Genomic DNA, 16,531 nt, shown 5'->3' with positions numbered 1-16,531 from the left:
GCACCTCTAGTTTGAACTGGTTGGTTCTTTGAGAACCGGGCGAACTGCATAGAACTGAACCAGTCAGTGGATTGAATCCCAATCGGACCAGCCTGTCCAATCCGAGCTCAACAACATTAACATTTTCGTTAAATTATAAAGATAGAAAACGAGATGTGAATGCTCTAACACATTATTTATTAAAAGTAACCAAAGTGTGAAATGTGAATGTATGATATGGGTGTATTAGAGGAGAAAAACGGTTACATAGTCGCATAAGTAACAAAGCATATAACATGTGACAGAGTCTGATGTGTAAACTTGACTTGATGTCATACGACCCGTATAATGTGACATACGTAGTGGCATATAGTTGCACACCTACGAGTTGAGTTTAATACAAATGAATGAATCGACTTTGTAGGTAAAAACGTAAAAAAAACAAGAAAATGAAATAAAACAAATAATTATATATTTAGGTTAATAAATAAATAACTGTGGTAGATCTGTAAGTTAAGTAGCCGTGATCACCGGGTTTAAAATAAAATAAAATAAAAAAACTAATTGGGATTGAGTCCGTACACACATCGAAGGTGACACCTCCTCCAACGGTGTTATTGTTGTTGAATTCATTTCTTCAAGCAAACCCCAATTCCATCACTAAATTATTATTATTATTATTATTATTAATATTATCATTGCTTCAGATCTCACCATCGTCTTGTCTACCAGTAGTTGTTAGTTAGGGTTTCATTATCTCACACCATTTCCTTTAATACTCTCACACACAGATTCATACTCTCTCACTACTCTCGATCTAATCTAATCACCGATGCGCCAGTTGTTAGGTTACGCATCGTGAATTCAATACTCCTCTGAATCTGAATAACGAAGAAGATGACTGTGTCTGGACCTTTAACACCTGGACAGGTATACATTACAACTGCTATTGTTGTGTTGATTAGTAGGATTTGGAATCTGTTGTTGATGTGTAGTAGTAGTAGTTAGGATTATGATTTGTTGTTATTGAGCTGTAGATTACTCTCTGGATTTTAACGAGTTTGTTAGTTGTAATAGCATGTGGCTATAGAGAACTCGGTCTTCGTGAGAGAACTAGAGAACTGCGTACTGCGTATATGCAGTAGTATATACTGACTGCATATATGCGATATATGCTGCATATATGTAGTATGAAGTTCTCTAGTTCTCTCACGAATAGTGTTGTAGAACTCGCTAGGCGCTAGTCTGCCGGCAGGATTGGGACTAGGGATTAATCGGGGTTAATTTGATTGGAATTTTTATATGCAGTTTTCAGTTTTATATGTATATATACACACATTTTTATATGTAATTTCAGTTTGTATACGCACACACATTTATATATATATATATATATCAGTTATATATACACACACGCACAAATTTTTATATGTAATTTACAAGGGTTAGCTGGATTTTACAGAGCTTGGCCTCAAACTGGCCGGTGAATTGGTTGAGCTAGGGGCAATTTGGTCCGACTAGACTCGATTAGGGGTGATTTGGACGATAAGCCAATTAGCGACTAATTAGGCCGATTAGCTAAAAATTAGTTAGGCACTGGCCAACCAGTTCCGATTTTTCCAACATAGCTCAGAAGAATTCTCTCATGATCCCTCATCTGTGGTTATATGTATATAAGCTATTCAAATCTAAGTGACTTTAGTTGATAGGAATAGGAAACTTGAACGGATGGTTTTTTCTCTGAAAGTCAAATTAAACTATATCGTATGATTCATGTCAGTATATGTGAGATGGAAACAAGAAAGGTTTATAAATGAAAGCAGAACAAAACATATTTAGATATTAAGTTTAAACTACCGTCTCCATGTCTAATTTTGTTTGATTGATAATTTGATATACGCATTAGACAATGTATATTGTTGTCATATCAATTCACTATCATATTCCATGTTTTGCATTTGTCGGTCTTGTTACACTGTTTTGTTTTATTGATCTTTTTATCTTCGATAATGTGAAGTCAGACTGTTTCTGAGACTTCCACTTGATAACTAATAAGGGCTTTATTGTAATATTAATGCTATCTTGCAGGTGTCCTTTTTGCTCGGAGTCATTCCAATCTTTGTTGCTTGGATATATTCTGAGTGGTTGGAATACAAAAGATCTTCATGGGCATCTAAAGTGTAAGCACTTTAATCTTTGCAGCGTCATCTGTGTGTGTGTACTTATGAAATCAGTCTGGATCTTTGCATAGATCTTGTTTAATTGCATTGCGAATGGATAGAAGCATGTTGGATTGGAGTATGATTCCTTTTAGTGGTGTCTACTTTACAAAGGCAACAAAGTAAACAATTTAGTTTTCATGACATTCCGAATGACGAATTTTTAACCTCGTGTTTAGGATCATAAAAAAGAGTTGAAATTAGAATGTTACACAGAGAGTGCTCTAGCTAATCAGTGACAACAGATTGATCTTTATTAGAATCATTATATAGTATTTGATGTCTCTTGATGCATGGTCTTGTTACCTGCTATATGACATTGCAGTTTACACGGTGCAGTATACACTATTGTCTTAATATATGATCTTTTCTTAAGGTTAAAAGACTTTTATTAGACTTGGAATTATTTTCATATTGTGATTAAATTGCTTTGGCTTAAAGACTCTGTACTTATGCATGTCAAATTTATTTTCCAATAAAGTGAAGCTTTAGATCCTAATAATTGTTAGAATGTTTATTATCGTTCTAGAACATGGCTACACATTATTTGATATCTTATTTCAACTCACATGTTTCTTTTTGCCGTGAGTAGTCACTCAGACAACAATTTGGTTGAACTGGAAACCAAAACAAAGGAGGAAGATGACCGGGTTGTTTTGCTGGAAGGAGGCCTCACAAAATCAGCATCATTGAAGCAACCTGTTACTTCTATTAAAGCTAACTTAATTAGGTTAGTCAATCAATTTAGTGGACTTTTATTTCTTGTTCCATATATCTTTGTGTAACTACTAGTTACAATCTGCACCTCTTTACTTGTAGATTTGTGACAATGGAGGATTCTTTTTTGCTTGAGAATCGAGCAACCTTGAGAGCAATGTAAGCCATTAGACTTTGCTGGTTCTAGATTTATCATATTGAAGCTTCTTTTCATCTTTAAGCTGATGCAATAATATTGGATTTTCACAACCTTATGCAGGTCAGAATTTGGTGGAATTTTGTTCTATTTCTACATATGTGATCGCACCAGTTTGATCGTTGAATCTACCAAGGTTCTACTATTTTTCCTTTTATTCCTTACTCAAATAATAAGTGTAGTATTATCTTGTAAACCTAGAGTGTTATGTTAACTGGTGCATTTTAGTTGATACACTTTTTTTGGGCAGAGCTACAATCGTGATCTTTTCCTGTTCCTGTACGCTCTGCTTATAATAGTTTCGGCAATGACTTCTCTCAAGAAGCACAGTGATAAGTCAGCATTTTCTGGAAAATCGATACTTTACCTCAATCGACATCAAACAGAAGAATGGAAAGGATGGATGCAGGCAAGTTTGTTAATATTAGTATCAATCTCAAATTTTCAATACATTGTTTTATACCTACACCGGCTGACATGTCAATCTTCTACTTTTGACAGGTTCTGTTTTTGATGTATCATTACTTTGCTGCTACTGAGATATATAATGCTATTCGTGTGTTTATTGCTGCGTATGTCTGGATGACTGGTTTTGGAAACTTCTCATACTACTACATCCGCAAGGATTTCAGTGTTGCACGCTTTGCTCAGGTTAACTTTTAACTCAAGTTCATTTGATACTTAGAAGTTACATTAGCATGAATGATAATGATGCATGCATGATCAACTGATTATAAGTTTTTTTTTTATTGCAGATGATGTGGAGGCTAAATTTTTTTGTGGCCTTTTGTTGTGTTGTTCTTAACAATGATTATATGCTCTATTACATCTGTCCAATGCACACACTTTTTACTCTTATGGTGTATGGAGCACTGGCAATTGGCAGCAAGTATAATGAGATAAGATCAGTGATGATTACAAAGATCCTTATATGCTTTCTTGTGGTTATCTTGGTTTGGGAGATTCCTGGAATCTTTGAATTCATTTGGAGCCCATTAACGTTCTTATTAGGTTAGTCTATTTTATTACTAGGTCTTGATTTAGATATAATGTTCTTAAATCTGTATTTCTTGCTTTCACAGGGTATACAGATCCAGCTAAACCGGATCTCCCACGATTGCACGAGTGGCATTTTAGATCTGGGCTTGATCGTTATATATGGATTATTGGAATGATATATGCATATCTTCATCCTAATGTAAGCTTTTGAATGTCCCTGCTTACTAGTTTAATGTTATTGCTCTAACTAAATAATGTTATATTGATCTCAGGTTGAAAAATGGCTTGAAAAACTTGAGGAGTCGGAAAGTAAGCGAAGGCGTACTGTTAAAGCATCCATTGTTTCAGTATCTCTTTTGGTTAGTAAATATTCTTCTAGTTCATTTTTTTATTATATAATGTTGTGTGGGCTTATCACACAGTCTTCTTTTTAGGCCGGATATATGTGGTATGAATACATATACAAGCTGGACAAGGTTACATACAACAAATATCATCCCTACACATCATGGATACCTATAACGTGTGTAATTTATATTTCTCTAGTGTATCAGAAATTCAGTATTCTAAAATTAACTTTTTTTTATTTTATTTGTTTTTTTCTTTCAGTGTATATATTTGCTTGCGGAACTTCACTCAAGAACTTAGGAATTATTCATTAACCCTATTCGCGTAAGCTCTACTTACCTAACACTATTTTAATTCTTGAAATTATGATCATATATTCATGTGCATGTTTACTCCATTAACTACAGCTTTTAATCACATGTACATTTTTGTATGCTAATAGGTGGCTTGGTAAAATCACTTTGGAAACATACATTTCACAGTTCCATATCTGGCTAAGGTGAATATTTCTCTTTTATTTTTTAAATTTTGGCACAAAAATACTAAACTTTGAAGAACGTTGATGGCCGATTTACTAAACTTGAATTTTGCAGATCGGATATCCCCAATGGCCAGCCAAAGTGGCTTCTGTCTTTTATTCCAGATTATCCTTTGCTGAATTTCATGCTTACAACTGCAATATATGTTTTGGTGAGCAAAATACTTTCCTATATAATTAAACGAGTTAACAAATTGAGTTCCTTACATCTGTTCTCTGCTTATGCAGATATCCTGTCGGCTCTTTGAGCTAACGAACACACTGAAAGCGGTTTTTATACCCACTAAAAACGACCGCCAACTGCTCAGTAATTTTGTAGCTGGAGCAGCAATTTCCGTCTGTTTATACGTAGTTGCTGCCATTGTTGTTCAGATTCCTCAGTAACCGCCACGGTAAGCCTTATATTACACACATTGGCTTATGTTCTTTACAAGAATTAAGGTTAAACGAGGTGTGTGTTTCTTTTGTGTTTATGCGAGTTTACAGGAGTGGGTTATTAGATGATACTTCATGTTGGAACTGGACGTACACGAATATACATACGCATATACATATAGATCAAGCCGTATACGTCTTCATTTCCAACAACATACAAGGCAAACCGCACCTTTTGTTGTAGTTTTGTAACATGTTTTGATTTCACCCACAATCTGAACTGGAACATGTAAACAAATGTGATGTAGATTCATGGTCAACCACTTTGAAGTTCAAATGTAGTTATTTTCTTGCGTATGTAGGTGGTTTCGTTATAAACTGCGTTTGAGTTGAAAACATATTACGCATCGTTGTTTTTTTTTTTTAATTAATTTTTTGTATCATCTTTGCCATGAAGGACACAAGAGAGGCTCCTTAACATAATAGGTGTTCTTCCAACAAGAACATTTTCCTGCAATATCATATTTGAGGCATTTTAAATATAATGCCAAATAGACTGAAGTTGATATTATTAAAGATTTAAAACATACATTTATCATTGCTTGCCATATAATCAATCACATGTGATGCAATAAATTACTTTACTCTTCTTTAGAGAGCCTCTTTTATGCATAACATCAGGTAAGTTAGAAAATAATCTAATTTGCAAAACTTAAAAAGAAAAAATTATTTATCATTACAGTGAATTAAAAAAAAAAAACGTTTGTTTTTCAAATTCAAGAAAAAGAGTCGAATTAGAAGTCAAATAAGAAGGAAGGAGGCCAATGAAATAATCTTTGTTGCCATTGTTGAGATCAACCTAATAACCCTTGTCGTTGAGATCGATTGTCCTCCACTTTGTTAAAACTTGATCTATTACTTTTTCCTCCATAACATTAGTGGGGCCACCTTCCTTATGAGCATGATGACGCTACCTGTTATCTATCTATCTATTTATATCTACATTGTATCTTTTTCTAACTTTAACCGTGCGACATATATGTCATCTCATACACTTAGTTCATTTTTTTCTTTTCTTTTTCATTTTTATTACTATACCCATTAATATAACATGTATATTTTATAATTATATAGATTAAATTAGTTATTATTATTATTATATTAATGTAATTAATAAATACTAATAATATATGTATCCATCTTAAAAACCCACCCGCCATATCTTGAACCCATGCATCTCTTTACCGACTGGACTCCAACCTCCCACAACATGAACATATCTGATTTCTTTAGCTCGTCAATTTATGATTAGGGTTTAATAATAGGAATTTGTAGTAGTAGATGAGTTTCTTAATCACAATGTGATTGAACCTCTACTTCGTTTGGAAACTGTCATATTAGCAACCTTTTTGTTATTTAGCTTCAATCGTACAAGGATAATAATATACCAGGTACAAAATACTGGGCTGCTCACGGAATCCAGTTCAACCGGCTAAACAGGCCAGTTTAAACCGGTTTTTAAAGCACTGCGTATACGTCTTCATTTCCAACAACTTACAAGGCAAACCACACCTTTTGTTGTAGTTTTGTAACATGTTTTGCTTTCAACCCCCCAATCTGAAATGGAACATGTAAACATATGTGATGTAGATTCATGGTCAACCACTTTGAAATTAAAAATGTAGTTTTTTTCTTGTGTATGCAGGTGATCTTGTTATAAAATGCGTTTGATTTGATAACATAATATGCATCATTTTTTTTCAATTAATTTTTTGTATCATTTTCTTCTTAAAGCCACTCAACCTTTTTAATTTTATGATGATTTTTCTTTGTTTTAACTAATTAAATACCAACCCATGTCCCCAATCTAGAATAGCTAGGTGGGGGATAAAATTAACCATTATTCATACATGGGCCAAGTAGCTAGTATTTTACCAGAGAAAGTTACACCATACGTAGTGGACATGGACGGCTACACAATGGGGGTGTTTTTGATATGTGTGGCCACGTCAGCAGATGAGCGATTTTATTTTAGGGATGTAATGGTGTTGTAGCACTATCACATCATATATAAATATATATATATATATATATATATATATATATATATTTTCATTTAAGAACTCACAAGAAGTTTAGAACTTTTAGGAACTCTTAAAAACCAAATATTTTTTTAATTTTTTTTATATAATAATATTATTTAAGAATAGTTTTATCATGTTTGATATATAAAGTTTTGATTTACATATATAAATCACAAGTTTACATATATGTAAAATTCATGTAATAACAAACTTTGTGTAAAAGAAAATTAGATATGTGTAAAAACTAATTTTTATAATTGTAATCATATATACAAATATAAAAAGTGATAAAACTACACTAAAATAATATTAACATACAAAATTTTTTATAAAAAACATTAGTTATTATAAGTTCCTTAGAGTTTTGTAATGATATTCATCATATATATATATATATATATTACACACACATACATAATATAATAATATCAAATCAAAAAACACACCGACGACATGTATTTGTCGTCCCCCCCCCCCCCCCGGTCGTCCCTGTTATCGCCGGGTGTTGGTGGGAGAGGGGGGGTGTTTTTCGCCAAAATCGCCCAATTTTGCCACCCATTACACATTATCTTCATTATCTTGTAACTTAAAAGCTAGGCATTCCCAACCTTCCAAATAGGTAAACTGATGATGGGCTGATAACCAACTTTGCCTTACTTTAAACGCACACATTAAATAGCTCTATACATGTCATAAGTGTAATCATAACAATATTTTTTATTTTTACAGAATTAATCATTTTTTGCCCAGATAAACCCGAATAAACTTGTCATGGCCCATGAGCGATAGCATGCACCAAAGATTGAAATAAGTGCATAAAACCAAAATATGGGTTATCAGGTTACTTGGGATGAAATGAGTTATTCGGGTCAACTAAATTGAAAATATATGGAGCCGAAAACCGATTTGGTTATTCAGGTTCATTTTCATATCGAACTAGTTATTTGGTCTAGTTTACTCGGTGTTCAGTTCTGGTTTGGTATTCATTTAATAATTCCAAACTGAATATGAACACTCCTAATTGGTCCCACATTACTATTCTCAGCGTTTACTATACATTAAAAACATTGTCCATCGAAATCTATTTCGATCACTTCATCGCATTTGAACAATCTTTTTTCGGAGAAGTTTTTCGTCTCATCACCCCAATAGTTCTCAAGATTTAGCAACCATTGCGTTAGGGCGCATAGAGTGCCGACTTTTAGCTTGGTGTGTCGCCCTTGTCCACCGTCTTATGCTAATGGCCACTGCCTGCCGCCAGTTGCAAGAATTTCACAGCCGGTCACCTCCATTTCTACTCCTATAGTCTGCCCGCTGCTTCGAGAACCGTGTCAGGGTTACTGTTTTTGGATTTTCGTGTTAGAGTTTCTTCTGTTTTGGCTCAAGTTCATGTTCCAGTTTTCTGTTCCAAATTTGTTATCATGTTCCTGTCCCTATTTCATGGAAAACCCCGTTTGTATATTTTTGACTGCCTTAGAAACCGATGTCTACGATCAGGGCTTACCTGTTCCAGCCAATTGTCGTCCTTATTGGAAGTTAATCCTAATTAGTCGAGAATATATTTAATTTGTTAGCATTTTAGTATGTTTATCAATTCAATAGCTTGATTTAATGACATGTTAGTCTAGTCATTTGAGTTACTAGATATTAGGAGTTTGAGTCGTAGTACGGGAAGTTATTTATTTAGCATAAAAGATGGTTACGACTATGTAATTGGCGTGCAAGTTTGTGGAATAAAAGAAAGAGTCATGATATGGTATTTGATCACAAAAACTGATTTTCGAGTGTTGTTTGGGGCCTGATTTCCTACAATCTTGTCCCTATTCGAGTTCTATTCCTAGGTTCCTGTTCGTGTCTAGATTCCTGATTCCGTCAACAATTAATTCAAGATGTCACAAGATCAATGATATTTTGGTCACGTGTCGAAATTTATTTTCAACAAGTCGGATACGATTAATATTTATGCTTTAACTTGAGGAGTATTAGTATTTGGGCTTATTTCCTAAACATAATTAAGGGTTCTTCCAATTACACGTTCAATTATTCACTCAATTTAATGTTACAACATATAAGTAAAGGAACATGAAAATGTATATTCAAGGAACCTTCCATGGAAAATAACTTGCTTTTTGATCCAGAAACTCACTTTTAGCCGTTTAGGTCGAAACCCATGAAGAAGCAAGTAAGAATCTAGATATATATTAATTTTGGCATTTAATTTATTTCTTGACCGTTATTCCCACATAATCACGGCATCATCGATGAATTGATCAAATGAGATTGGAACCTTCTCATTTCACACCTCTCTATGTAAACAAAAACTTTGGCAATAGTGTGTATATAAAATTGTGTTGGTTTAACCAAATGTTTTCTTGTTAACCATTTATGTAATTCAACGGGGTATGTGAATATGATCAACTCAAAACTCAAAAGATAAAAAAATGGTCTTTTCATATTGCAAGTAGACATTCAAATGAGAAAAAAAAATGTTAATTGTGAATCTCTAAGAACAGCATAATGTGCTTATACATTTTGCTTTTAAGTGATATATATGCAGAAGACGGTTACATAATTGCATACCTATTGTCTTATTAAATCATTTTTATCATAGCTCTCAACATTTCTTTTTTTGGTTTTGAAAAGAATACGTCCCCGCATTGGACATATTTTAGATCTTTCAACTATTATATTTGCGTTCCAAAAAAGTTGATGATAATGCAAAAGAAAATCATACTTATTAGACTCGATCTCAACCAATGTTTTAAAAACCGGTTTTTTACACGTACCGGATTAGGCTAAAAAATGGTTCAACCGGTTGAATCGGGTTATTCCGGGAGGTTCAACCGACTGAACAGTTTACCTTATAATTTCCTATAAATACAACTTTAACTCCAAAAATAACCCAAAAGTATATGATTTTATAACAAAAAATAATCTAAAAGTTAATCCATATTAAAAAAAATAATACTAAATCACTCAATTTTAAAAAAACAGTCATAAAGTTTACACATTTGAATATTAATTGTTGGGTTAAACGTAATTTTGATAAAATATGGGCCGCAAATATCAAAAATTTCTTAGACATAAAACTGGTTTACCGGTAAAACCGGTATTTTAGAAAAAAACCGCCGGTACGATGTTCTAGCAAACCGGCCAAAAATATCGGGCTCAAAATACCGGCCTGTTGTGCGAAATCCGGTTTAACCGGTTCAACCGGCCGGTTTGAACCGGTTTTTAAAACAATGATCTCAACAATTTTATAAAATACTATTATAGGTATGGGTTTCTGATCATGTGAAGGGTGAAAATTAAAAGTGCTATAACGTCACCACTACATAGAGAGGAGTGAAAATTGCTTACGAGACCAAAAGTATTTCTTTTTATAGAAAATAACTTTATATTGAAATTTTCAAGAAAAAAATAATACAACATATATATATATTTTTTAAATCGGAGCACAAGTTATATGATAATAATAATCAAAATAATGTTTAAACTAAATAATTATAAAAAAAAGATGTGAGATGTGTTAATATGACTGTCTTAATAAAATTATATATTAAATTACAATGATTTTTCCTCATGCCCGTGACACAGGCCACGGAGGAAGAAAGGGGTCATGTCCCCTCACAACGCTAACTATCCATTGTTGGGGTCGGTGTGGACCATAATACAACCCTAATTAGGATGAACAATGGTAAAATACTAATCATATAATCAATCTGATATCCTCATAATTTTTATGTACACTATAAAGATCGATGAGGCTTTTCGATTAAACTTTAACTAAAGATAAAGGTTCATCAATTAAACTTATGATTTTTAATCCAAACATTTTTACCATAATAGTTATTTTCTGTATCTCTTTACACCATGACCAAATCATTTACTCCTAAATGTATTTCTAACACTTATTTAATACAACCAAACACTACAACATAATGCCATGTTTTCATTTGTAAAGGACAAATAAAAACGTTATATGTGATTATGTGTAATGAGTTTTTTTATTCTTTATTTTATTATTATTATTATTTTTAATATCATATTGATGAGAACATAAAAATACATTTACATGATTATCCTGATTAATTACCTTTCATATTTCCAACACTTTAATTTTATCAACATTAATATCAGAAATTATGCATAGAGTCTAATCAACCTCATTCATATCGAACAATGATTCTTAACACTAAATTTAGTAATTAAATTGATTGAAAAGTTTCTAGTATTCAAATAAAATGTGTTCAATGCATGGAATTATAGAAACAGTTGTAACCATAACATCACGTTTAGCACAAAAAGTATAATATTATATTGTAATATAAAAGAGTCCAGAAGAATACAATTATTTCTATATAATAAACCAAGAAATAATTATATATAGATGGTATATATGATGCACTAAATATGTAATAATTACATAACTTTAGCAACTAGGGTTTCTATGTATGGATCAAAAACAACACCCTACCCATGATCAATAAAATGGTGATGAAAGTCAACAAAATGTCAGAGGTTACAACACTAGGTCGGTAGGGGTCCCGGTGTGGATTGCATAATAATATAATTGGTCATTGAACTCAGGGCTCTTGTTTAAATGTCATGGATGGGACCATATCTTGTAAAAGACCATAATCAGGAACCTGAAGTTGTTGAGTTGGGGTTAGGGTGCTTTGGTGGTAGACCAAACCATCACCTCTTACACCACCACCACCACTACTGAAATTGTTATAGAGACCATGAGGTATTTGAGCAAGAAACTCTTGATGGAAGCTTGATCCGCCTGCAGCCGCGGTCATCATAGACGGCGGGTCGAGCATTCCACCACCAACATTTCCTCTAAGTGTGGCTGGCAAGTGGTGGTTGTGTTGGCCTTCGTAAGTGGTTATCACGATCGATGGATCTTGGTATGATCTTTCGACACGCTTCTTCACCGTGCACTTTTGAGTCGTGCATCGATAGTAGCTTCTGTGTAACAAAGATCAAGACTTGTTGTTACAAGAATGCATTTTTTTTGCACTTGTGAAACGATATTTCATTTTCTCACTTGTGAAAAATAATAATGTGAAGCAAAGCTAGCCAACCATTGACTTTGGAGATAAAACACAAACTTGGTAGTTGAAGAGAATATAGGGTTTCATTTTTAAGTTATATTATGATCTCAACATTAAAGATTTATACGTCAAAGTTAATAACAAACAATTAGAATCCAATAAACCACTTTTTTTTATCATGTATGTTGATGTGTATATATTTGTTTATCTAGTAACCAATAATATGCTAAATTAGGATATTCGTGTTCAAGACGAACCAATACCTGGGATAAGGGCTATTCTTGACGGCTTTCTGTCCATATTTCCTCCATCGATATCCGTCTTCAAGATGATCAATATCGCTCTTTGTCATAAAGGCGAATCGTGGCTCTCTTTTCTTCTTTTCATCTTTCTTCTTTTGCTTAACCCTATTCGCGATATTCAGATGATTAATAAGTAAAAAAAATCAAAATACCAATAGCAAACAAACCCTAATACTATATTGTTCATATTAGTATTATCATTGGTATTCATGTATCTTACAAACTTACACTTTCTTAGAGCCGTCTCCTCCATTTTCGGATACGTCTTTGGATTGATTCTCCTTCTTACCTTCTTGAGGCTCATGTTCATCATCAGCAGCCTCAGTAGAGGACGAACGAACGGAAGAAGAGTTAGGTGTAAACGGAGTGGTCTCAGTCACACCAAGCAAGTTTCCGGTATCCATAACTGGCTTTTGATCATCTTCAAGAGCAAAAAGTAGTTGTGATGAAGAAGATGAGTAACCAAAACTGGTAGTAGGTGTGTTATAATCCATAGAGCCGGTTAAGAAGGGTGTTAAACCCACGTAGTCATGAAACCTTTGATGATTTGGTGGTGAAGAATCATCTCTAATGGTGGAATTAGGGCCAAAGAATGATAAAAGAGTGTCACTAGTTTGTTGATCATCATTAAATGGATCATGGTAGAAGAGTTCCCTTTGGTTTTGAGACATGGTTGAAGATAGATGGAGAATTGGAGAAGTAGAAGTGGACAAAGAAAGAGAAGTAGAGAAGTTTGACAAATAAGAGGTGAGGAGTCTTTATTTATGCTTTGGCAATGTTTGTGTTTAATGGAGAGAGAGAATATTTGAATGAGAGTTGCTAACCCCACTATCTAAAAGAAATGTTTTGACAAATTAAAATGAATGTTGTTACTTGTTAGACCCCAAGACTTTGTTAAACTTTTTAAATGCTCCAAACATATGTGTATATGTTAATAATGGTGATAACAGAAAGAGTTATGTGTATTCACATAATATTTTAATGATGTTATTAATGTTATTAAAAGTTTATAGAGTCCCATGTCTAGAACCAAGTAAACCATTCAGTCACATGTCAAATTAAATTGATAGATAGTCAACTATAAACTGTTATAAATCAAAAATATAAAACTATATTTTATTAGATAATAGATACACATATTCTTATTACCTTATTAAGATAATATATTCAACACTAATTAGAACATATTGAAAGGCATGAAGCGTTAAACTCGACGTAGACGGTTAACCTCTCATTTTAGAAAGGCTCACTTAAATATTAGAAGTGGTTTCAAACACAATAAAAATATATTGAAAGGCTATGTACAAGTTGCTTGAATTTATTGATTTTAGGTTTGGATAGAAAACAATTAATTAGTGAAAAGTGATATATATGTTTTTTATAATTATTTACGGTGACACCTAATTAGGGTCGGGTTCAAAATTTGTTTTCTTTTTCATATTAATTGTTATGTTGAAGTTGAACTTTTCAAAATTGGACCATAAAGATGCCAAGGATGTCTCTTTCACAGTCAAATGGGTGGAAGTTGAATGTTAAAGTTTGATGTCCATTTTGGGAGATAAATTAGGCCACACATATACCTTTTTATTGGTGTCGCCCATTTTGGGACTAATACATACTTTTCTTGCCTTTTTTTCTTTTCAAAATAAATATAACCGGGTTTATATATATGATCGGGTTATATATATTTAAAATTCTAAAATAAACTTGTTTGTTGAATGTTAAAGTTACTAATATTAATGTAAGAAAGGTTGCATTCGGAAATGGTGATTAGGGGTCTTTTTATAAAAAAGGTGAGCATGCATGTATAAACGTTGTCTAGGATGGGGTACAAACTACATAGTCATTTAATTCTCAATTTAATTTAATTTGTTTGTAATTAAGTTGCAGTATTATACCCCAGCCCCGTCTAGAAGCGTAGCATTTGACTTTTAGGCATCATGTTTTTTTTTTAATGTTTAAACTTGCCTCCTACTATTTACAATAAACCGCCATTGCCAGGGATCGAACCCTGGACCTCTCACCCAAAGGCCTAGCCTTTACCATCCCACCAAAGTGAAGATGGCACTTTTAGGCATCATTTACAAACTAGAAATACATGATATATAATTGCATCTTTCAAAAAAAAATTGATATATATATAGTCGCGTCAACAAATATGAACCCAAAGTTTGCTACTATAATAATGAAATAGTAATAACAAAAACAATAAAATAATAATAATAGTAATAATGATACAATAATAATACTAGTAGTATCGGCAACAACAACACAATATTATTTTGTTGTTCCGATTTCATTTTTTTTTATTTAAAAAAAATTGTTAGGCATGCCCACATCATGTGATGTGTGTGACCTGGTTGACTCGTCAAGGGTGTTGGACGGGCCCAACCTGCACCCGAGAATAAGGTATTTCCTTGTATGAACTTTTTTTTCTTAATAATATGTAAAGTCTTATTTTTCTAGTTTTAAGATATGTAAACTATATGCTAAATATATAATTAGCCAGTAGCCCATTTGTAGGATTCGTAAAAAAATAGTGTATCCTGATGTGATAATTTAGCCATTAGCTTATTTAGAGAATTCGTTTTCCGTTCAAAAAACATATATACATTAAATTCTTAAATTAGCTTTCCAAAAACCACTATAACAATCATGATTTCTATATATTTTTTTCACATCATCAACATTAATTGTTTAATTTCGAAATTCTCTATTATCTTTTATATCAATCTTCACTGAACATGAGCAATAATGGACAAGTTCAGAAGTGTATATAATCAGGAAGTTCATCAAGCACTCCGTAACGATTTAGCTAGTAGAACACCTTTCGAACAATAATTAAACACTGATAATATATATTTATGTTTTATTGTTTATATTTCCTTAAATAGTAGTCAAGTACTTCGGAATCCATCATGACTCTTTATGAGAGAAATTAAAATCTTGATCTTTCTAAAATATATTTTATAGTTAAAAGGTTTCGTATGAAGGTAACGGGTTAGAAAGAAAGTTGAAAAGAACATAATTTATAACAGGATACTAGGGGTATAGTTCATATTATTAATAAAAAATATTATATAATAAAAAATATTGTGAATTAAAGAAAATAAAAAATATTATTGTGTAAATCGATTTGTTATTTGTAAAAGGATGTTAGATTGTATCTGACTATTGTGTATCTCATAAAATTACTTATAGTAGATACAGGCTTAATATATTCTAGTCGTCAATGGGAGTATGCCGTAATTAGCGCAAGAAAACTGTTTTTTTAATTTCCTTTTAGGTATGATGTATAAAGATGTCATTATAGTTTGTAAAGAAATATATATTAAATGGGTCAACAACTAACAAATACCAAAATAAACCACAAAACTTTTAAGTATTTAAGTGTATATATATCATGCACTAAAATGATAAACAAATTAATAAAAACCCAAACTCGACATGATACTTGCAACTGGCGGGTATCAAATAGGACGGATATCGTGTTGAGAGAAAAAAAAACGTTTTGATTTGCTAATTAGGGTATTGGTATGGCATGGCATGTTATTAGATGGCATCAGTCTCAATTACCCAGATCTATACACACGCTTACTTTATATACTATTTTGTTTTTTCATTTATTTATGAAAATGACATGTGTTCTTTGTATCCATGGATGAAGCGTGATGGGTGATCCAAGACCACTTTGTAAGCTTTGAATGATTTTTA

General features: G+C 32.6%; 2 protein-coding genes across 2 annotated transcripts; one reads left to right on the top strand and one right to left on the bottom strand.

Moving 5' to 3' along the window:
• Positions 1 to 872: 872 nt before the first annotated feature.
• On the top strand, positions 873 to 5,770 carry LOC143581896 (protein REDUCED WALL ACETYLATION 4-like). The gene is made up of 16 exons (XM_077064579.1): positions 873 to 909; positions 2,068 to 2,159; positions 2,791 to 2,928; positions 3,018 to 3,074; positions 3,175 to 3,247; positions 3,362 to 3,520; positions 3,613 to 3,762; positions 3,867 to 4,122; positions 4,194 to 4,309; positions 4,383 to 4,469; positions 4,545 to 4,633; positions 4,720 to 4,782; positions 4,901 to 4,957; positions 5,052 to 5,148; positions 5,225 to 5,388; positions 5,483 to 5,770. Exons 1-15 carry the CDS (start codon positions 877 to 879, stop codon positions 5,378 to 5,380), a joined length of 1,623 nt encoding a protein of 540 aa, XP_076920694.1. The 5' UTR covers positions 873 to 876; the 3' UTR covers positions 5,381 to 5,388; positions 5,483 to 5,770.
• Positions 5,771 to 12,041: 6,271 nt separating this feature from the next.
• Positions 12,042 to 13,776, bottom strand: LOC143581895 (WRKY transcription factor 23-like). The gene is made up of 3 exons (XM_077064578.1): positions 13,046 to 13,776; positions 12,779 to 12,922; positions 12,042 to 12,429 (listed from the first exon to the last, which is right to left on the bottom strand). Exons 1-3 carry the CDS (start codon positions 13,486 to 13,488, stop codon positions 12,042 to 12,044), a joined length of 975 nt encoding a protein of 324 aa, XP_076920693.1. The 5' UTR covers positions 13,489 to 13,776.
• Between the last annotated feature and the right edge of the window lie 2,755 nt (positions 13,777 to 16,531).

The sequence above is a fragment of the Bidens hawaiensis genome, unplaced genomic scaffold (assembly GCF_021521415.1).
Source record: "Bidens hawaiensis isolate Kalapana, Puna unplaced genomic scaffold, B.hawaiensis_p1.1 tig00031220_1, whole genome shotgun sequence".
Lineage (NCBI taxonomy): Eukaryota > Viridiplantae > Streptophyta > Magnoliopsida > Asterales > Asteraceae > Bidens > Bidens hawaiensis.
This window is presented reverse-complemented; position numbering and strand designations above follow the sequence as displayed.